At 39.9% G+C, this 23,952-nt stretch overlaps 1 protein-coding gene across 1 annotated transcript in view; it reads right to left on the bottom strand.

The window, feature by feature from the left end:
- Nucleotides 1–23,360, bottom strand: part of LOC148668498 (uncharacterized) — a 127,230-nt gene extending 103,870 nt beyond the window's left edge. Inside the window, exons 1-2 of the mRNA XM_088632443.1 lie at nucleotides 22,781–23,360; nucleotides 18,219–18,552 (exon numbers count right to left, since the gene is read on the bottom strand). Of these exons, the coding sequence (XP_088488569.1) occupies nucleotides 18,219–18,552; nucleotides 22,781–23,168 (722 nt within the window). The 5' untranslated portion in view covers nucleotides 23,169–23,360. The remainder of the gene's footprint in view (nucleotides 1–18,218; nucleotides 18,553–22,780) is intronic.
- Nucleotides 23,361–23,952: the final 592 nt, after the last annotated feature.

Here is a 23,952-nt window from a genome sequence, read left to right on the forward strand (position 1 = left end):
TTTCTCTGAAAGCATTTTCTTCGCAGTTTAACCGATCTTGTTAAAGCATGTTAAAGTTTACTATTATTTACCATATTAATTTTAAGTGCTTAATGTAAAATCTTGTAAAAATATATTTTCATTGTTCAAATATACATTAAGTCTGACTATCATATAATAAGTTAAATACAAAACTAAAGAAAAAATAGGGTTAAATATAATTCAAAATATTTTGCTAACAATGTTAACTGTTTATGAATAATAAAATGTATTAACTAAGGAGTAGGATGGCACAGTTGTTAGTATGTTTTTTGTTTTGTTTCTTTTTCATAAATACAACAGTAGTACCTGATGTCTCAGTGGCTTTCAAAATTAAATTATGCATGCAAACCTGTGAATTAGAAAGATAACTAAGATATCCATCCATTATATTCCATAATATCCATGAAATATATGGCGCTGAAATATGTGTGACGCAGTGGTGGCCTGACACGGTGAGGTGCCCTGGCAGCTGTATGATGCAGTGGTGGCCTGGCACGGTGAGGTGCACTTGCAGCTATGTGACGCAGTGGTGGCCTGGCACGGTGAGGTGCGCTGGCAGCTGTGTGATGCAGTGGTGGTCGGGTATGTAGAGCTGCACTGGCAGCTGTGTGTTGTGACGCAGTGGTGGCCTGGCACGGTGAGGTGCGCTGGCATCTGTGTGATGCAGTGGTGGCCTGGCACGGTGAGGTGCGCTGGCAGCTATGTGATGCAGTGGTGGCCTGGCACGGTGAGGTGCGCTGGCAGCTGTGTGGTGTGACGCAGTGGTGGAAATGTTCACCATGTTTCACCATGCTGAAAATGTTTGTACCAGACTTTTTTGAGGCGTGTTTAATTGTGTCTGAAGTCTGATGTTGTAAATTTTATTGTTTAAAAAAATCCATGAAAATGTCACTACTGAAGTTAGCTGGTACTGTTGGTATTGTAAGTGGCAAGTAGAGCTCATATTTTAGATTTTGTGTAGTTGCTAGCGTTGAACTGTGTGTTGGATGCAAATGAATATATTCATTATATGCCAGCGCAACTCACCGTGCCAGGCCACCACTGCGTCACACCACACAGCTGCCAGCGCACTTCACCGTGCCAGGCCACCACTGCGTTACACCACACAGCTGCCAGCGCACCTCACGGTGCCAGGCCACCACTGCATCACCCACCTGCCAGCGCACCTCACCGTGCCCGGCCACCACTGCATCACACAGTTGCCAGCGCACTTCACCGTGCCAGGCCACAACTGCGCCACACCACACAGCTGTCAGCGCACCTCACCGTGCCAGGCCACCACTGCGTCACATAGCTGCAAGCGCACCTCACCGTGCCAGGCCACCACTGCATCATACAGCTGCCAGGGCACCTCACCGTGTCAGGCCACCACTGCGTAACACCACATAGCTGCCAGCGCACCTCACCATGCCAGGCTATCACTGAGTCACAGATTAAATAAAACCTCACTCGCACCAAACAAATTTATATTTCTAAATATCACAACATGATCGAATTTAAGTCATTTTATTAACAATGAATAGTCACCTAGGCGTTACAATATAAACATTTATATTGATTTAAATTACGTTTTGATTTAAATCGCAAATGCGGGTTTAAATATATGTGTTTTTTGATTCACAATCAGACAAATGCAACATAAATTGATATCTTTGTCTTCTAAGTATCTTAATAAATTTTCAGCATAGCTTTCTCCCCGTTTAGATTTATTTTGAGATCAAACGTGGAAAGATTAGATTGTAATCGTTTTTATTTTTTAAATACATTTTAGAAAAGTGTAATCTATACTAAAAAGCTGTACACCACCTGCTATAAAGATACATATTGTAATACTTTCGGGTCGGATAGGACAGACACAAGAACTCAGACTTGCGGAGTTAAAGCAAGTTAAAGCCTTGATTTTATATATCACCTTCAAAAGTGGCATCTCAAAGCAAAGTAAATACCCAACACTGATTGTACCCATCTGTCATGCTAATAAAGCAGCTTGAATTGAATTGAGAGAGGGGGGGGGGGGTATATTTGCTTTGTGTATAAAGTACATTGTGAATGTTTTCACAGCCTTCACTTTGTCGTTTTTATGCCATTTTTTGACCACGCACGAATATTCCTATGTCCGTATCTTCGCAAGGGAATCAGTGTGAATTTTAATACTAATTAAATGACCGCGGGCACTTTCCACCCCCTCTACATTCTCAGAGTAGAACAGACTAACCTTCTAATGAAAGACGGTCCACCCCCCACGGACAGGAAAAGTGCCCACAGGCACTTAAACTTAATATGGTCAGTAACAGTAAACAGTAACATGGTCAGAAGGAGCACGTACAAACGTTTCCGAAATAACCACATGTAAGACTCTGATGCTTAAAATGTTTAGGGAGAAAGTGGAATACTGGTGTGTATTTTTTCTTTAAACTACCAATACCAGCCATATACAGTCTGTAACGTAGGGATTTCTATATGTCTTTATTTAGTGGTTACATTAGTGACAAAGGCTAAACTTTTAGCTTCAGTAACGTGTACATATCTCCCCTTTTTATAAAACGACTTGGTTGAAAACTGTTCCAGAGCCACTGTTGTTTCATCAGTGAAAAGTACATCATGAAATGCCTCTCCCTGTTCAATCCACTGGAAAAAAGAAAAGGAGCATGAAGCTTCTGATGGTCATAAACGATATTCATTTAGGAACAGCATCAGAGGTATGTTTTTAACTGCACTGCATTGGAGAGAATATCATAGTGTGTTTTTTTTTTTTACTCCCTGGCGGAAACTGGCTTCCAGAAGAATCAGTATGGCTCAGAGATTAAATAAAACTTCACAGACATTAACGAAGAGCATAACGCGTGTACTGTATACACTGCAAGTACAACCCCCCTCTCTGCAGGAGTGCTGGCTGTGACGAATTGAACCGGTTTCACGGGTATTTTCAAAGTAGGAGGCGAGATTTCCAGCGAAAGACACCTCCCCCCCCCTTCAAAAACCCAGTAATTACAGTACTTACTAGTTAAAGGCTAGGCTCCCAACTACGGCGAAAGGAACCCTTCTTTCATTAGAAGACAATGAACATATTTTAGCCCTGAATGAATTAATAGCAAACATGGTTTACATAAAAGACATTTTTCCAAGAAAGTTTAGCCTTTGTCACTAATGAAACCACTAAATAAAGACATAAATATACAAATCTTAACATTTTTAAAATACATGACTTTGCTAAAATTTATTTGAAAATAAAAACAATTACAACCGCCAGGAGAGAGAGAGAACAGGGGAGGGATGTTGGTTTTGCATAAGGGGCGGGGCTATGGAAATTAGGTCTGTTTGGGAATGTGTAGTTACATGTTCTGGCTGTTTGTGAATTATCGTTGTTGAGTATGGAGTGTTGAGGTATTGATTTTGTGTAATGCTTTATGTTGAAAATTGAGGTGGATTTTGTTTATGATCAACAGAATAAACTGGGATGGGAGGAAGGTTTTGTTTTGCATAAGGGGCGGGATTATGATAATTGGAGGACTTTGCGAGAGTAAAATGGTTTGATTATTTGATTTTGTTTTGTGGTCGTTATCTATGTTTTTGGTTGGTATTATGTTTATATGGTTGTTTTTGTTGGTTGGTTGTTATTATGGTTATTAATAATACGATCTATAGTTGAAATCTGAGCCTAAATAAAAAGAAAAAGCAAGTGATTAGGTTTATGAGGAATCTAATTACTTATTCGTTTAAAACGCTATATAAAATAAAGTTTATTATTAATTTGCTGGACAGAGCGGTGAACATTATTATGCATAAGACAAAGATAACGATCCTGATCAGTTTAGAAATCTGTGTACGCTGTAAGGTTTTTACTTCTTAAACTTTTAAAATACACGTTTTGAATAGAAAGAAATCCTCTTCCTTGTACAGTATGTTTAGCAAACCAGCACGTCTTTTTTCTCCAATCACAGGGGTGTCAGATGGTGTCAGCCAAACACCATTCTGAAGCCCTACCATAATCTCTGGTATGGGGAGACCCCAGAATTCTGTCCCATAGTTTAGACAGATGATAGATACTTTTATTGATCCCGTGAGGGAAATAAAGTAAATCATTTTCATTTTAGGAAATTATTAAACGCTCAGTTAAAAGCAAAGGAGATTGTCTGTTATAGTGGACATAAAAACAAGAGTTCGCTGGCATTATATCCTGGAAGACAAAGACCGGCACCAGACCGGTAAAATGCCTGATGAACTAGGGATTGGACAGTTTCCAAGTGCTTGTACAATCGATGGAAATGTTCAAATAAATGTGCAAAAGAAATAAACAAAATAATCATTTATTTCTTTATCATTTTGGGTAGCTAATGTCCTCTCTTTGCTAGTTAGTGGCTGTGTTTCTGCGTTGGGTAGCAACGGGTGACTGTTCTCAGGCGGAAGATGTAAACAGCTTAATGTTCGTGTTAAATAATTTTTTTAAATTCAATTAAACGGGCACAGTTAAGACATTAAATATACATATACATACTGTATACAGTACAGTTTGCATACAGTAATATGTTTATGTTACGCGATTAAAAAATAAATAAATAAAAATGAAAAGTCCAGCACCAGCTGGATTCAAACACACAACCTGCCAGTTGGTAGTCACCTAGACCAGTAGGCTACAAGACAGCTCGCATGAACAGGCAGGCGAAACAGCCCTACACAGCCCTGTCGCAGTACACGGATATAATCATACCGTTATTAAATTCTTGAGATACGCGATTCCATATTATATTCCCTTTTAATCAAATTCTAAAAGTATGCTTGTTGACTCCGGTATCACGTTAAAGACTTCGAAGCTTACAATGTTTAGGGAGAAATGGAATACTGGTGTGTATTTTTTTCTTTAAAGTACCAAGACCAGCTATATACTGTATGTTTATGTTCCAAAATTAATATCGTTTATGGCCTTCACACGCGTTACAGTATGCTCCTATTCTTTTTATGCTCAGCTACTAAGATTTCCCTTCAGTGGTAAAATTCAATATCTACAACGGGCACAGTAAAGACGTTTACAGTAAGTCTTTCTACGACAGACCAACGGACCACGAGTGCCCCTGTTGGTCATCCAAACATGTACCGCGGTATATTGCGTCATCGCGCGTCACGATGCACGACGCCGTAGCCAATTACCTCCGGTACATGTCTGTACCGCGCACTTTGAATGGCTGCATCTGTACAATATTGTAATCAACATATGGCTAATCATCAAAAATCATAAAAAAAACACAACTAGTAAACTTCAGCTACAAATTCTAGTAACATGGCAATATATTTACAAACACAAACTAATTACATGAACACGCTAATATCTAAATCAAAACAACATTTTGATTCAAATATAAGTTTTAAAATGTACAACTTCTATACTTCCAGGGAAATATTATTACAATGTGAAGTTAAGGCGATTTTTACTGTCCACTATTTACAACACCATCTAATTGTCCTAACAGTTAGAACCAGGAACTTATCATTTTCAGTGTCCAGACTTCCAGCCCCCCTGCCTTGCATACGCATTGTGTGCTCCTTTATTTCTTTTTCTGGTGCTGTTGGATGGGACTTCAGCACCGCAGCTAAGAGAAAATTTTATAATATTAGTTCTCAAATAAATGATGATTAATATCTTCTTGAATATAATCTCAAAAAAGAACCATTAAGGTTTACTAAACTCAAAGCGTAATCAATACATTAAATTTAACTTGCATCATAGTAATTGAGCAATAGTCTGTCCTAATTAAAGAGTACCCAAAGTTTGAAAGTACAACATTGAATAAGAGTACCTTTAATTGCTCTATAAAGATTTGTGTCTCCCAGGCCCCTCTTTTGCCGTTGATCTTTCCGGTTTGTGCCAGCGAAGTTGAATTCCATCATCAGTTCATTTGTCATAAGTCTGAAAACTGAATTCTCACTGAGCTTAGACATTTCTCAAGTGAGTTTCCACTCAACGTTTATTCACTCAAATATTTAGGATCGAATGTACTACTGTAATCCTTATATTTAAATAGACACTTGCTGTTTTACACCTTGCAAATTCAGTGGTTAACAAGGTATCTTTAAGCTAAATTTTGTGGATATTTAAACTTGATCAAAGTAAAAATGTAAGGTAAAAACATTTAAAAAATCAATAATCAATACCTTGACAACACTGTGAACACACTCTGACATCACTGCTGCCTACTCTCCAAAGTTGGTTTATCTGGAAATAATATTATATTAGAAATAATATTAGAAGTTATTTTTACTACTAGATCTTCACTAATAAACTAATCAGACATACCCATTGCACATTTTCACATATTAACTACACTTTTTTGCAGTATTTGCTCAGTCCTAGAATACAAAGTGACCATATTTCAAAGTTCAAAAGTTGTAGTAACTTTTTAGAACATAGAGCTTTTTGTAAAACACTTTATTTTGGCATTAAAAGATAAGCAAGATTATACATTATAAACACAAAATAAGAAAGTATGCCAGAGATGGATCCTATTAATCAGATGTAGGCTGTCATATTATGACCTATCTGTAACCAAGAATACTAGTAGTAAATATTTTCTACACCACAGAGAGAATATAATATCATACCAGCAGCATAGACTCGCTTGTGTGTACAGAACTCTTCCATTGTGCTCAGCCTCTTGATGTGGAATTGGGAGTCCACCTGTTCTGTACACCTTCCCACATGCCTCAATTCATCTCTGATCTCTATAGGAGACTCAATACCCACTTCTGAAATCATTCACATTTTGTATCAGCATTTGAAAGGAATTAGGTCAGGATTTTCTTACACTATTGTTATATTAGCATTACTGTAGTGTTGCTAATGTGCTACATGTAATTTATAATCTTAAAAATTTAAAATTCCCACATTTGTAGTTGATTTTGTGTGATCTTCACCTTCACACTATTTTTATGTGCCATTTATTGCTTATTAACATACTATTTTTCATCAAAGTAATATTAAGTTAGACATGATGCATTAAAATAGTATTATTATTTATACTTACTCGTGAAAAGAGGATTGCTGAGATTTTTGCAGATTTCTCCTTAGTTGAAAAACATGACAGTATTTAACCAAAATGGCGACCAACGAATATCAGCAATGCATTTTGGTATATAACTGGAAAAGATGCTGTGTTAGATATGTTTTCAATTTCAATAATATATGCGTTTATTAATGTTGTCAATATTACGGTTGTAATTTAACATTAATAATACATTGTGGCAATGAGCCCCCTGCTATGTGCTAATGTACAACTTTAACGCATTCAGTTAGTAAGGAAATGGTCACTGTTGTAAGGTATTATATTATATATAATTACATTATGGAATAGGATGGGGACAGGCCCTCAGAACAGGGCAAAAGGATTTTTGAACACTTTTGCTTACTTAACTTGCGCCCTAAAAAATAGCTGTACTTTGTCAATGGTCAGACAACACTAACTGACACTAACAGTCACTCGGACTGTTTGATGTGCAGGAGGGCTATCCCTATACCGAGGGCTATACCGAGAGCTATACCATCCAGTATCTACAAATACACGATAACTAACGTTAACACAAATACCACTCATATTACAACAGTAACACTATCACTAAGACATACACTATCATTATCACTAACACTGACACAAACTACTTATAATAACAGTAATAACAGTAATGCTATTATTAAAACTAACACTACTACTACTACTACTACTGTTAATAACAGTAACAGTATAATTATGATTGATATTAACATGAATATGAACATTAAAACTAAAACTATCAGTAGCGCTATCATCATTAATACTCACATGAACACTAGCATTAAAACAACCAGTTGTACTCTCATTAATATTAATATGAATACACTAGTATTAGTATTTGTTGCTACCCATGACGTCACATCGCTCTTTGATTTATAAACACAGGAAAAAATACATGTAAACTGTTACATACATTTATCAACTTGGAATATAATTTTTTAGCTCTAGGATACAGTTACCTATTTTTTTTCTACACTAAACGCACTATGGTAATTGATGGATACAGTCTTTATTGACTGTTTTCTAGGTATTTAAAACAGGGTCAAAAACGGAAAAAGAATCAGTACTCACCAATCGGTGAAGTTAATCGTTTATTCTACGGTTCTTCAGTTGAATTAATTGGTTTTCGATGGATAAGTGATCAATAACTCTCCTCTGTGCGTGCCCTCGCTCTCTGATCCAGGCGCTCAGGCTGGTGTCTATGACGTCACAGTGCTCTTTCTGACAGAGCAGAGTGCATCTCCGCTGGAGGAGACTCCTGTCCGGAGCCCGGGCGGCTTTTCTTACAGATATAACATCCCCCCCAAAAAAGAACACACCGGGCTGTGAAAAGAAGCGAATCATAACAGTTGTAAAAGGAGAGCGACAAACCAAGGACTGAAATTCATTAAACAGGAAAAAAATTGTTTACTTCACAGATTAATGTGTTACAAGGCGTACCCGTGTGGAGCAGTAGAGAAATAGCACAAGTCCCTGTAATACGTGCTTTTAAATGTTTTAAACGAATCATCAGAGTATAGAAGCCAGGAGGATCAGGAACCTGATCCTGGAGGTTAAAATGTGTTTCCTGGTTTTATTTCCAGACTGCTCTCAGTTCCATAGGTAGTCTGATTATTTAAATTAACGGTATAACTGTTACAATAATTCATCTAATTGTAAATTTATAAGACTGTGAGACTTATATGATCTTCTTATATAATCTTCTCTGTTCCTTCTGCTGTCACTCTGCATTCCGTATGGCTACAGGTTGATTTCACAATGCCACATTTAATTAAATACAGGAGAAACCGCAAGGAAAACAATGTTTTAATAAATCTTCTTCTGGATTTATATTTTCGGTCTTTCACCTTTCAATGCATACCTTGGCCGTAAATCTTTACTCGATTACAGGCACCCGAAACAGTTCTTAAGGCAGAAATCGAAGCCTATTTGACTTTCTGCTAATAACGTGTAAGTATTCACGAAGCATTTCCCTGCCCATCATGTGCCCGCAAACCGGTTTCTCAGTTTTCCTCTTCCGGTTGTTGTCAGCGAGCAGAAGAAGACGGGAAAAGGGAGCAGCTGTCAGGAGTGGGATTTGAACCCACACCTCTATTCAGAGACCAGAACACCCAAGCAATGGAAAGGCAGGAGCCCTTGAGTCTGGCGCTTTACACTACTCAGCCATGCTGACAAGCTATGCAAATCAGTTTGTTAAAAACACCAGTAGTTCACAAAACTGAGAAATGCTTTGCTGGAGAAGCTCCACGCTGCCTGTTGTTGCCTAAACGGATCGTGGAAATCAAATATTCGGATCGATTCAGAGTGTGCTTTACAGCCTTTGTGTAATATTTTAAATTGTTTTAAAGAAAGTGTGTACTGTGTTCTACGTTTAGGACTAGTTAGTGCGGTAGAATATGGAGATCATCTCCAGCTCTGAGCTCAACTGCAACAAGAAGTCGTGCTGAACAAAGTCAGAGCCCAGTTGAACGTGTGCTCAGTGTGGTGCTCAGGACTCAGGAGTATTGTTGTGGTTCTAATTTGCATGAATTGCAGGGGCTCTGAATAAGAACATTTCGATTTATCTGTTCAGTAAGTTAAAATGCAGGACACGTTAAAATAGGATTATTACTTTGTCTCTGTACCGTCTGTATATAACTGAATGTCCCTTACATTTTTAAGGACACATACCTACTAATGCGATACTCATCGCAAATAGTCCTAAAACAAGCACGTCCGGCAGCTGCGGGGTTGAAGGTGAACATGTATCGTATTCTAATGGCTTCTATTTCCATTGATGAATGAGACAGATTCACAAGGAGATCCTTCACACGATTAAGCGAACACATTGCCTTTTCTGTCTGATGTAGAGGCTACATTTGTGTCAGCAGTACTATACAGGTAAGTCGAATACACTTTCAGGGGCTGCATCTGTAGGGCTTCATCTAAGAGGATTGTTAGAGCACAGTTACATCCACCCACCCAACTTATTCTTTGATCATCTAAGAGGATTTTTTTGTTACTTTCGCACACGGTTACATTCGCCCACACAACATATAATCTCTGAATGTCCAATGGCTCAATAACCCTTTTTTCCACTGGGAACCACCAGTGTACAGTCCTATCCCATTAAAAAATATAACAGATATACTCAATTGATATATTCAATTAACAAATATAAAAATATATTATGAACAAGAGAACTCTTGTTCATATAGATCCAGGTTTACACAATTAATTTCATGCATACTCGAAGTGCCTGAAGTCTTGCTCTGCTGTAAATATACCTCCAAAGCATTTAGTTATGTTAACTACCAAATTATTTGAACTAATTTAACGTTACAGTATATTCAGGAAATTCAGAGAAAGTCTTCAGACTTGTCGTGGCTGTTGCAGAAGCCACCTGTTGAATCTCACCCGGGATTTCTTGAGAGATCATTCAGCGAGCGAGTCCTCCTTCTGCACTCCGCACTAAACTGAAAGCTGCATCGTACTGTTACAGGTGCTCTCGTCTAGATGTGGAGCACAGCGACAACAAGACCTTGAACTTTTTCCATAAGTGAAGGAAAATTCAAAAGAGCATGAAAAGTATGGATCATATAAAACATCCATGGTACAACTCGAGAAAAAACTGAAAGACTAAACAACGTCTTTTGATGATTACAAGAGATTCAAGAAGCACAACCGTCCGCACACAGGCTTCGATCCTGTACGCTTAAGTTAAAAGACAAAGCGAAAGATGCAAACTGTAAACTATCTTCACGTCTTACAGTTTATGAAATAAAACAATTTCTTACTTTCTTAATAATTTCTTACTGCTGATAGACGATTTATTGCATTTTAACAAAATCACAATTAGAAACATTTTGGGTTAAACTATTATTCACATACTCTAGCGGAGAGAAACGTTAGTGTCTTCAGGTGTGTGAGCACCATTTCTAAAAAAATAAAAGTTATATGAAATTAATTGTTCTACTTTTTAGGCTTGCATAGCCTTATAAATGTTTCGGTTAAATCTTTTTTTCTGTAGTAATTTCAGTTGATATTAATATTAGTCATGATTTAAAATTTTTGGACATGGCTCATCTTAAATAATTTTGTAATTAGTTTCAATTTTGGAAAATCGCACCCAGAAGCTACCACAACTGGTAATGTTCATAATGTAACACAACGGGGGCGCAAGCGGGCGCCCTTGCCGCATTAGGTCGGCCCCCCACCATCGGGGGCTCGAACCCACGACTCCCACGTCTCTCTGCAGCAACCCAGCCCAGTGAGCCAAAGAGAGATCTCGGTACAGCCCAGTAGCTGTGGTCCTACTATCACAGGGAAGGGCGGTGACGTCACCTGCTCTGGTACGCCGGCTCTTACACAGTGCCTGTCGGCCGTAAGCGTTACAATATAATGTGTAATGCAATAGCAGCATTTTGGGTGGGAAAACAAAAAGTATTTCTTGGTATGAGTCCCAACACTTCATAAGCGGCGTTCGAGGACTTCTCGCTTCAGATAAAGCTGTCAATACATCATAGATTTTTACTCAATCAATATCAGCAGTGTTATCGCTACCAAACGCTAAATATAGATCCTGGCAATACTTCGTGTGATCTTCGTAAGAAAATCCAAAATACTAACGAAGCAATCAATTTATACGTTTCTTTTGGATCTAGAAGAGGATAATTATGAGACTCAAAACATGCCTGTCTTTTCTTTTTTCGAGGACAAATGGATTATTGTGGTGTAAAGTTGGGTTCAAAACCAAAATCATCTGCTATTGCTGCTGTTTCTTTGATAGTTTCTTCAAATCATTCAACTGATCATCGATATCGAGGAATAATATACAAATTGTGGTTTTCTGTTAATTGTTAATTTTATTGTAATTACATCTTCGTTTTCAGATGTCTTGCATGTATCATATAATAGTCACCGTGCGTCGTCAGCTAAAATGTTTTAAAAAGTACGACAAAAGTACAATATGCTTAACAACATTTATGGTTATGTCTATATTAAAATGAAGGTAAATATACCAAGATATTAAAAAACTATTTTACAGTCCTAACCTCATAATGCTTGTGAAGTTTTCCAATAAATCCGAACTGTAACTTTGAAATATTATTGCTGAGAATGCAAAGAGAGTACAAAGATCAAATTCAATGAGTGAAAACACAAAAGTAGTTCACTAAACTGAGTTTCTTCCCTGAAATGATTTCCTTGCGAAGCACTAAGCAGCCTTGAACAGATCACGGAAATCAAATATACAGATAGGTTCAGAGTGTGCTTTCCAACTTTTGTGTAACATTTTCCTTTGATAGGGTGGAGTTGTCTTCACAATCTGGGTTAAATAAAAAGGAGTGACATCAGTGTAAAATAGCTTTCCTTCTTGGGGAACAACGGTTGTGTTCCATATTTCTAATTATTTTGGTTTCAAGATCTCAATTTAGTGTGAAACATAAAAGAACGCTGGATAAATCTGTTACATGTCATTTACAATGGTTTTTCAACTAATAGCCCATGCAGGGATCAAACCCTAGCTGTTGGTACGAGTTGCATAAGGCTCTGCAACATGCAGATGAGAAACTAATCTCTGCTTCTTCATTATATACACAGTGAGCTATATATACAAGCCTACTGCCCCCTACGGGCTCTGTATTTGATTGTGGTACAAGACTGGTGGAGAAATGAAGTGAGGAGGGTGTGATCATTAAAAGGCTCATAGCGTCCCTGGGAGGGCTCAACCCACCACCCTTTTGGTTAACAACCGAGCCACAAGACTCATTATACAGCTTAACACTTCTCGGTCTCAGTGAAAGTGATACACTCCGTAAAATTTCGGGAGATTAATTTGTTTTTAAAGGAAACTCACCAACTGCGGCTGAGATCTACTGGAGTTTTTTCATTCTGTACTGCGATTTCTGAAGGGTACCCTGTGAAAATACGAGTTTTGACGAGAAGGGATGGACATCGTAAGGTCAGCAGACTTGGGGAATTGGACCTTTCGGTGAAGGCTGCGGGCTCAGCAGCAGCAGAACCTGATCAGTATCAATTGACTCCGATATACTTTGAAAACTTAGTCTGGATTTAGAGACAGCCGTGCTACTGATGCACCATGGGGTCAATGTTTCTGGATCTGTTATTGAGAACAACACCTACACAAGAGCTGTGCAGGAAGAATAAAATGTGTTCTGGGAAAAAGAGACTCTCTTCAGAAGAGCGGTGCTCCTCACAGGAGAGAATGAAATAAAAAATTTTAAAAATCGCGACGCTGTTTTTTCTCCTTTGGGGGATTAAAAGTAGCTGCTTGGTGTGACCTGGTGCAACGGTAGCGTGTCTGACTCCAGATCAGAAGGCTGTATGTTCAAATCACTAGGTCAGCTATACGTTTTTCAGGTTCTGCTGGTACTGAACCCGGAATTCTCACCATGCAGTTGAGTTCTATCTGTACACCACATAGATAATCTAAACAAAATAGAGCTGTTCAGGACACACAGTGAGGAGCTCACGCAGCGAATACCCTTGAACACAAAAGAGAAGGCACAGTTCACATCTGCTAAACATCATGTCTGACTTTAGAGACAGCTACATCAGAGAATGAAACAAACCTGAAAGTTAGGGAGTTTCAGGACACTTTTGTTTCATTAAAAAGTGTGTGAAGCCTTTAAATGTAATTTGAAAAAAAAAAACACTATTGGACATTAGCTGGTGCTTTTGTAACAATTTGCTATTTCATGCTGGAAAGAAAAGGAAACAGACCCAATGTAACAATGTAAGAAACAGCAAAACGATTTTGTGTCATCTTCCCCATTCGCACTATTTTTATGTGCCATTTTTTGCTTATTCACGTACTATTTTAATCAAAATAATATTAAGTAAGATCTGTATGTATTCAGATAGTATTATTATTATTTATACTTACTCGTCAAAAGAGGATTGTTGAGATATTTGCGGATAAATACTTCAATCTTCTACGATTGAAAAACGTCTCCAAAATGGTGACCAACGAATACTAGCAATGCATTGTGGTATATAACCAGAAAATATGCTGGGTTAGATATTTTCTCAACGTATGCGTTTATTAATGTTGTCGATATTATGGTTGAAATTTAACATTGATAATACATCGCGTTTATGTGCCCCCCTGATGTGCAATTTTAACGCATGCAGTTTGTAAGGATCGGTCACTGTTGTAAGGTGTTATATATAATGACATTATGGAATAAGATGGGGACAGGCCTGGAGTCACGGGGGGAGGGAGGAGTGTCGCCCTTTCAGTTTTGGGCAAAAGGATTTACTTAACTTAACTTGCGCTCCAGGCAATCCAAACTGCGAGAGTGACAAAAAATGTGAAATTGAACTTCATGGAAAATACCAGATCGCTAGTCGTTATCTTCTATCATGAAGCACTAATAAATGGCATAGCTGCGAGATTTCATTTGGGTAGCTGCACCATACAGCTCAGTTTCAACCAAAATATCACCCCCCCTCAGAATTTCAGACGCCCCCCTACAGATTTTTCCCTGGGCACCGGCTCTGTTGGGGGACGGGGTGTCCAGGAAATGGTATCAACTTTTCTTAAGAAAATAAAAATAGAAAATCTATAGGCACTCAAACATTTTTTTTTTCAGGCAAGGGGCAAGACCCCTCCACAAAACCCTTGTATGCAAAGCTGTGTAAATAAATTAATTACTGCGAAAATAATTTACTTCGTACACTATGCAGATTGCCGTATACTCCTAGATGCAGCACAAACAATGTATAAAAAGCCTTTGGCACTGTGTTAGATGTGTTTTTGACGTTATATATATGCATTTATTAATGTCGTCAATTTTACGGTTGCAATTCAACATTGATTATACATCGCGCCAATGTATATATATATGCATAGCTATATTATCGCTGTGATATATACGTATATTTGACGAATCACTGCCCACTGGGAAGCCAGGGTATCAGCTTTTTACCCTCTCCCACCCCTCTCTGTGTACAGTAGAGCCACCTGTCCTGACTGGAGGAGCTCATCGAGCAGTGTCTGGAGAGAAACCAGGGTATCGGCTTCAACAACGGACCTGGGGAGCTTGTTCCCCCCTCCCACCCCTCTATGTATACAGTAGAGCCTCTTGTCGTGACTGGAGGAGCTCATCCAGCTGTGTCTGGAGAGAAGCCAGGGTATCAGCTTGTTCCCCCCTTCCACCCCTCTCTGTGTACAGTAGATCCTCCTGTCCTGACTTGAGAAGCTCATCCAGCTGTGTCTGGAGAGAAACCAGGGTATCAATTTCAACAACAGGGCTGGGAAGTTTGTTCCCCCCTTTCACCTCTCTCTGTGTAGAGTAGATCCTCCTGTCCTGACTGGAGGAGCTCATCCAGGTGTGTCTGGAGAGAAGCCTGGGTATCGGCTTGTTCCCCCCTCTGTGTACAGTAGAGCCACATATCCCAACTGGAGGAGTTCATCCAGCTGTGTCTGGAGAGAAGCCAGGGTATCAGCTTGTTCCCCCCTCCCACCCCTCTCTGTATACAGTAGAGGCTCCTGTCCTGACTGGAGGAGCTTATAGGCATCCTCTCACGAGGCTCCAGTAAATGTAGGTGTTTGTGCATTTACAGGCACAATTATTAATTGTAGCATTAAGTCAGAAAATGATTCTTTGATGGCTATTAGAAGACCGTCCCAGCGGGATACTCAGCAACACACACACTCGGATACTAATACAAGAGAATACATTTATTAATGCATAAAATGTGCATTTGAACATAACAGATCTTATAGTGAGGGTTAGCAGAATACAAAAGGTATACATTCAATCACGAAGAGTTACAAATACTAAGAGGGACATACATTCAGTATATCATTCATTTAGACCATTTCGTAAATGAACTTGGTTACAACTTCTACACTAAATACTCTAAACCAAGTACATAACTCATAGGAATTAAATTGATATCAACTGGCATTGAGGCAGTGCTGGTTTGACGTGAGAGAAGGAGAAGGAGGGAGAGATTTCTGCTGCGGTGCGCTGCTGATGCTCTCTGAAGACCGGCTAGTTAGTGTTGGCTGAAACTAGCAGTTTGCACACAGAAAAGTGACTGCAGATCTGAGCAAGTCACACTCTTTAGACAGGAAGAAGACCGGTTTGTTCCCGATGTAGCGCGAGTCCTGAATACTGATATTCAGCTGTCCACAGTTCCAAAAGTAGTTCACTCGTTGATCAGGTGAGCGTTCACAGTGGGTTCACGAGGCATGCTCCTGGGCTAACCTCAGGTGGATCCTTTGGTTACACGCTGGCAACCTCCGTTCTCAACTCTTAGAACAAGGAAAAGTCCTGGCACTGGGACAAACTGGCCGTTACGTGACTGTCTGAGCTGAGTCTGAAGATGTCCAGGAGGAGCTGGAGGTTTACCTGGAGGAACTACGGTCGCTCATTGGTTGAAAGATCCATGGGCATTTGAGAATCATTTTGTGACTTACTGCTACAATAAACAATTGTCCCAGGAAATGCACAAAACCCTACAGTTATTGGTGTCTCGTGACCTTGGTGTTGTAAACCACTTGGGATGAGACTCTCCTTTGGAATCTGCACCAGAGATGACCATTCATTAGGGTGGCTGATGGGACTCAAATTTGGGAGTTGTTCCTTATCAGAACACTCTATCAGCTAGAAAAACACCTTAAATGTGAACCAAATGGAATGGCCTCTCTGTATCAAGCACCACTTGAGATGAGGGAGAGAGAGACTGGCAAGGGAGCAGCAAACTTAATTCCTGTATTTTAATAAACCTTGCCACTACAACGGTCTTTCTCCTGAGTGAATGCGCTGGTGGGTTTTTAAGTCACTTGAGCAACTAAAACTCCTCCCACACTGACTACAGCTGAAAGGTCTCTCTCCTGTGTGAATGTGCTGGTGTGATTGTAAGTTGCTTATCTGAATAAAACCCTTCCCACACTGACTGCAGCTGAATGGTCTCTCTCCTGTGTGAATGCGCTGGTGGGCTATTAAGCTACTTGACTGACTAAAACTCTTCCCACACTGACTGCAGCTGAACGGTCTCTCTCCTGTGTGAATGCGCTGGTGGGTTTTTAAGCTACTTGACCGACTAAAACTCTTCCAACACTGACTGCAGCTGAATGGTCTCTCTCCTGTGTGAATGTGCTGGTGTGATTCTAAGGCGCTTATCTGAATAAAACCCTTCCCACACTGACTGCAGCTGAATGGTTTCTCTCCTGTGTGAATGTGCTGGTGGACTATCAAGTTACTTGACCGACTAAAACTCTTCCCACACTAACTGCAGCTGAACGGTCTCTCTCCTGTGTGAATGCGTTGGTGGGTTTTTAAGTCACCTGACCGAATAAAGCTCTTCCCACACTGACTGCAGCTGAATGGTCTCTCTTCTGCGTGAATGCGCTGGTGGGTTTTTAAGTTACTTGATTGACTAAAACTCTTCCCACACTGACTGCAGCTGAATGGTTTCTCTCCTGTGTGAATGCGCAGGTGGGCTATTAAGTTACTTGACTGACTAAAACTCTTCCCACAATGACTACAGCTGAAAGGTCTCTCTCCTGTGTGAAGGTGCTGGTAGGGTTGTGAAATGCTAGACTGACAGAAACGCTGCTTCTCCCTGTGCCTTAATGGCAGTTTGTCCACTCCATCTGAGCAAGGCCTTGAGTGATTCTTCTTCATCCCCTGATCGTGCTGGGGTCTCTTATTCTGCAAATGGTCCATGGAATGGTCTTGCTCTGTGTGCTGAAACTGAGATTTGTTTTCTCCATAGTGTCCCTCAGTGTGCTGCTCAGCCGTGTGAATCATCTGGGGCTCCTTCTCCAGCTCTCTGAGACTAAAACCATCCAGTTCATTCAGTTGTTCCTCTCTTTGCCCAAGAACAGACATACTCTCTAGTTCATTAAAACTTTCAACAATTTTCTCAGTAACCAGATTATTAAACCTGTGTGTAAAGCATTCAGATACTAAGGGATCATATGATTGTTTCAGACTCTGCAATGACAGTCTTTCGACTTGAACAAAACAAGGCCTAATTATTATCAAGCCCTGTAGGAGCTGCTGTTGCTCCTCCCTGTACTGACTCTCCTCTGTGTGCTGTATCTCAGTACAGTTCTCTTTACCAGGTACATCAGTCTGCTGCTCTGCAGGGTCAATCAACTTGGGATCCATATCCTGCTCTGTAAGATTTAAAGCATCCAGTTCTTCACTGTGCTCTTGTACAGAGACACAGCCCAGTTCATTACAACCTTGTGTAATATTGGTTGTGTCCAGATTATTCATCTTCTCTGTAAAATCATCACATACTAAGAGCCCAGGTGTCTCACTCTCAGGCTCTGTCTTCATCATGGGCACAGAGTCCAGATCCTTGATACTCTGTCTGCTCTCTGTGTGCTGCTCACTAAGTGCCTCTTTCCCTTCTGAGGCAGGGAGCTCTGTCTCCTGCATCAGACTGGAGCCCCATTCCTCCTCACTGTGCTGCTGTTCAAGAGGAGCCCTTTCCCCAGCGTCGGAGAGAACACTGGCCTCTGAGCCTGTAAATACAAGACAAGACAAGACCTTCATAAGAATAAACTTTATTTTATAGTTTCATACCTTTAGAGGTGGCTAATCAAAGCATTTTACAGAATGCCAACAACATAAAATACACAAAATTAGCACGATGAGAATACACAGTTAGAGGAGACAGTAGACAGTAGACAGTGGTACTAAGTACAGTAGGAAGAGAGGGGTACAGAACAGTTAAATAAAGACTCTTCTGAAGAAAAAGGTTTTGAGTCTGGATTTGGAGTTTAGAGAAGGTGACTCTCTGATACCTTGGGGAGAGAATTCCAGAGCTTGGGGCAAAACAGGAGAAGGCCATGCCACCCATAGAGTGTAGACAGACTGGGGGGAAAAATTGTTGAACACAATTAGAAGAGCTATGATTGCAAGGTAGGGAGTAGGGTGGTAATATCAGACCAGTATGGAGGTGCCAAGCCAAGACTTGCAGTCTTATAGGTGAGCAGGAGGATTTTTAAGTCGATATGAACCCTGACAGGAAGCCAGTGCATGGACTACAGGATAGGAGTAATGTGAACACTTGCACTAGACCTGGTCAGGATGCTGGCTGCTGAATTTTGGACATACTGAAGTTTGTTCAATGTGGATTTAGAATCCCCAGAGAGTAGAGCGTTACAGTAGTCGATTCAAGATTAGACAACACTTTTCAGCAACAGTTAGTGATAACATAAGGCGTAGTCGAGCAATATTTATGAGGTGAATGAAAGATGTTCTGACAACATGCTGCACATGTGGGTCAAACGTCAAATATCATCCCCAAGTTTTTCAATTTAGACTGAAGCTCAAGTACGAGACCATCTACAGATAGGGTTACAGCACTGGTTTTATAAAGTTGATGGGTGGTGCCAATAAGCATGACTTCAGTCTTGTCACAGTTAAGATGAAGGACATTTTGAATCATCCAAGATTTTATATCGGAGATAAAACTAAATACATCCACATCAACGTCAGGTTTGGAATGGATTTATATTTGAGTATCATCAGCATAGTAGTGATAACTGAGGCCATGTGATCTTAAAAGCTTTAGACTACACACATTCATACAAGTACACTCACAATCAATTTGGGTTGTTTAAACATAGCGGAATAAGTGGGTATAAGGGCATGTTCTGATTTATCTTAATCAGAAACCTAACTACCATGTAAAAAGTAAGACTTCTGTAATAATATCACTATTACATTACATTTACATTAACACTCCACTGAGAGAGAGAGGGGGGGTTAATACAGACACATTGACTGGACACTACAGCACATTAACAATGCACCGAAACAGAGGTTAATACAGTCATGCTGACTGGACACTAGAGCACATTAACACTGCACTGAGAGAGAGGGGTTAATACACACACACTGACTGGACACTCCAGTATATGAACACTGCACTGAAAGAGAGGGGTTCATACAGACACACTGACTGGGCACTCCAGTACATTAACACTGCAATCAGAGAAAGGGGTTAATACACACACACACTGACTGGACACTCCAGTGCATTAACACTGCACTGAAAGAGGGGTTAATACAGACACACTGACTGACTGGACACTACAGTGCATTAACACTGCACTGAAAGAGGGGTTATACAGACACACTGACTGACTGGACACTCCAGTACATTAACACTGCACTGAGAGAGGAGTTAATACAGACACTGACTGGACACTACAGGACATAAAGTCTGCACTGAGAGAGAAGGGTGAAGACAGACACATTGACTGCACAATACAGTACATTAACACTGCATTGAGAGAGGGCTTAACACAGGCACTGCGACTGGACAATACAGCACATTAACACTGCAATCAGAGAAAGGGACACACACTGACTGCACATTAGATTACTTTAAAACTGCACAAAGAGAGGCTGGTTATTACAGACACACTGACTGGACACTCCAGTACATTAACACTGCACTGAGAGAGGGATTAATACAGACACATTGACTGCACAATACAGTACATTAACACTGCACAGAGAGAGGGGTTAATAGACACACACTGACTGCACATTACATTACTTTAAAACTGCACAGAGAGAGGCTGGTTAATACAGACACTGACTGGACACTGCAGGACATAAAGACTGCACTGAGAGAGAGGGGTGAATACAGACACAGAGACTGGAGACTACAGCACATTAACACTGCACTGAAAGAGGAGTTAATACAGACTGACTGTACACTATAGGACATTAATACTGCAATCAAAGAAATGGGTTAATACAGACACATTGACTGCACACAACAGGTCATTAACACTGCACTGAGTGAGAGGTTGATACAGACACTTTCTGGACACTACAGTACATTAACACTGCATTGAGAAAGAGAGGGGTTAATATAGACACACTGGATTAATATTCAAGAGGACTCAATACAGACACAGACCCTGGACGACAGTAATACTTAAACCAATTAAAAAATGTTTATATACACAATCATTAGTATACTTATAAAAATTTAGACCAATACAACTTAAATACAATATTTATAAATGTTCATGTGGATAGCTGTGTCAGCATGTATAGGCTGCAAAGGAACAAGAAACAGGTTTATTCTATGCTGAAAAAAAGAAGAGAGAAAAAACACGGCTCCACGGCCGAAACGTTGTGTTTTTGTCAGCATGGAATAAACCTATTACTTGTTCATTTATAAATGTTGTTTCATAATGACGTTGGAATACAAATTGATTCAGTGGAACAATTGTTGAATGTGAACGAGGTGTTTTCAGCACTGTAACCGGACAAAACAGTTCAGTTTCTATTAAAGAATCCCGTTGCTACATCACACAAGTCTTTCCCACTTCACTCTGCATCTCTGCACTATGTTCTCACCAGTGAGGAAAGTTTTTATGACAGTTTGATAGTTTGTTAGATAACAAGAATGTTAACTCTTGTGAGATGTTTTCTTTAAAATAAAATAAAAAATCTCACCATTGAGTTAGTTATAGACACTGTTCTTTAACACACTCTGACTTCATACAAGTCACCAAACTGACACCGGGGTAAAGTTAGCTTGAAGTTCGAAAACGATTTTGGCACGCCTGTAGCGCTTTCACGAAATCTCTTAGAGTTACAAAAACACTTGCTTTGTGTATAAAATACATTGTGGATGCTTTCTCAGCCTTTACGTTTTCGTTTTTATGACATTTTTATGACATTTTTTTGACCAAGCACGAATATTCTTTTGTCCATATCTCTGCAATGGAAGCACATGTGGTGTGTAAAACACTTGGTTTCAGCAGTGTGGCTGTTGTATTTGAAATGCTATTGAGCCATGAAGACGACCCACCTGTCCCAGTGTGTTACCTGTATTGTTATCTTCAGAAAATCCTAAAAAATATAAAGAAAGGTTCCACAACCCAAAACAAAGCTGGGAAAAGTCAGAGGACCTGCTTAGTGTGCAAAACACTTGCAGCATTGTGGGTGCTGTGGTTTAAATGCTATTGGTTTGTGAACAGAATACCCCTATCCCAGTGCATTGTGCCATATTAAATAAAAGCATGAGAAAAAGAGATTCAGAATGCAAAGCTGTGTCAGTGTTCTGTGTAAAAAGTCGGTTTGAACATCATGGGAGCTGTTTTTAATAAGCTGCTGCGAAAAGAATATTTTAATCTTCCTGTTGTCAGTAGTATTGTGAATATAGTTGACCCTTACCTGAATGAAAACAGGATGTAAAGGAAGGGTTTCAGAAATCAAACAAAGCTTTATTCCCGTGCTTACAGTCTGGGTAATGGGAGACTGCGCTGTTCTGCTTCCTATGGTCATATACGGGTTTTTCGCACGAAGCCGTATTGAACAGTATTTCTCGCGTTGTGAACGTGGGCACACAGCGGTCCCCCGGGTTCTAGTTCGTACGTAATTACGCATCAATGAAAAACCGGAGTTTTAAAAAAAGATAATTAGCTCACTGATAGTTTGATGTAAAGGCTGTGGAAATATCCACGAGTCGTGGTCTTTAAAATGCTTTTGGTTTGAAGGCGTTCTGTGCTTCCATTGCGAAGATATGGACAAAAGAATATTCGTGCTCGGTCCAAAAAATGTCATAAAAACGAAAACGTAAAGGCTGAGAAAGCATCCACAATGTATTTTATACACAAAACAAACATTCTCGCCACTCTAAGAGGTTTCGTGAAAGCGCTACAGGCGTGCCAAAATCGTTTTCGAACTTCGAGATAACTTTACCCCGGTCACACTGACCTGACAGCTCCAGTTTCGTGTCCATTTCTTCTTTTATTCCTGCAGTCACTTCACAAGGAAGCGTCTGGGTACCCTGATCTGTCTGCCCCTGATTTCCTCCTGCTCCCGACTCCTTCTCCCACAGCTGCAATCTCCACTTCAGGCTCTCGTTTTCCTTCTTCAGCTGCGCCATTTCACTCCCGACACTGTCCTTCACACACTGTGTGATTTTAATCACGGCCCGTCTCACCAGGATCTGGGAGACGCTGCGAAGTTTTTCTTGAAACTCGTTCTCGGAGTCAGACATCCTGTTTCCAAAAACTTCTGACACTTCATACACGATCGATTTGAGCAAAACCTGCATAAAAGAGTCAAGCTGGGTTTGCAGATTTAACAAGCACTCCGCCATCCTTCTTCAGAGTCGGTCAGAAACAAAGGCTGACTTGCGATGTTTAAACAGAACAACTTCTTTATTTTTATTCTTCACAGATTCTGTTATCAGGCCTGTGCTCTGTTCAAGCATAAACACAACCGACAAGACTCTACGTTTTCAGAAACTGAAGTTATTAAAAAACAACTTCCTTCTTTATCTAAAGAAAATGATTCACTCACCTACACGTGGGTGAAATACATGCAGTGTCGCGCCGTATGATGACGTCATTCGTTAGCGTGGCGGCGACTTCAAGACAATCGAGAAGCAGAGCTGAGAAAGAGTTTCTGCAGCCGGATATAAACTTCACTGCACCTCCTAGCGCCACCTAGTCAAGAGAAGTGAATCATCTGCGACTTGCGCCGTTCGTAAGTGTGAATTTTGTGAAACGCAACAGATTTTTTTTTGCCCTTCCACAACCCTCCTCCCCAACGAAAACGTCTCAAGTGGATTTTTGTTTTACATCTCCCTATGCAGGTGTTTGTTTAAAGAAAAAAATCCGTAATTTTCTCTCCAGCTGGCAGTATTTCTTCTGCACCCATAAGCAAGATTTGTATTTCATATTTCACAAATAGTATGAATGTTGTTGAAAAACAAGTTGTTCCAAGATAGGAAATAAATACTTGCATTAAACTAAATCAAGCCCTATGTGATTGTCTTTAATAATACATTCTATATGTCAAGACAGGAAGAAAGGCACCTCAGGATTTTGGACACAGGATCTCCTGTTTATTGAGAGAAGTTTTAACCACCTGTCAGTTTT

The sequence above is a fragment of the Lepisosteus platostomus genome, chromosome 5 (genome assembly GCF_059453375.1).
Source record: "Lepisosteus platostomus isolate fLepPlt1 chromosome 5, fLepPlt1.hap1, whole genome shotgun sequence".
NCBI lineage: Eukaryota > Metazoa > Chordata > Actinopteri > Semionotiformes > Lepisosteidae > Lepisosteus > Lepisosteus platostomus.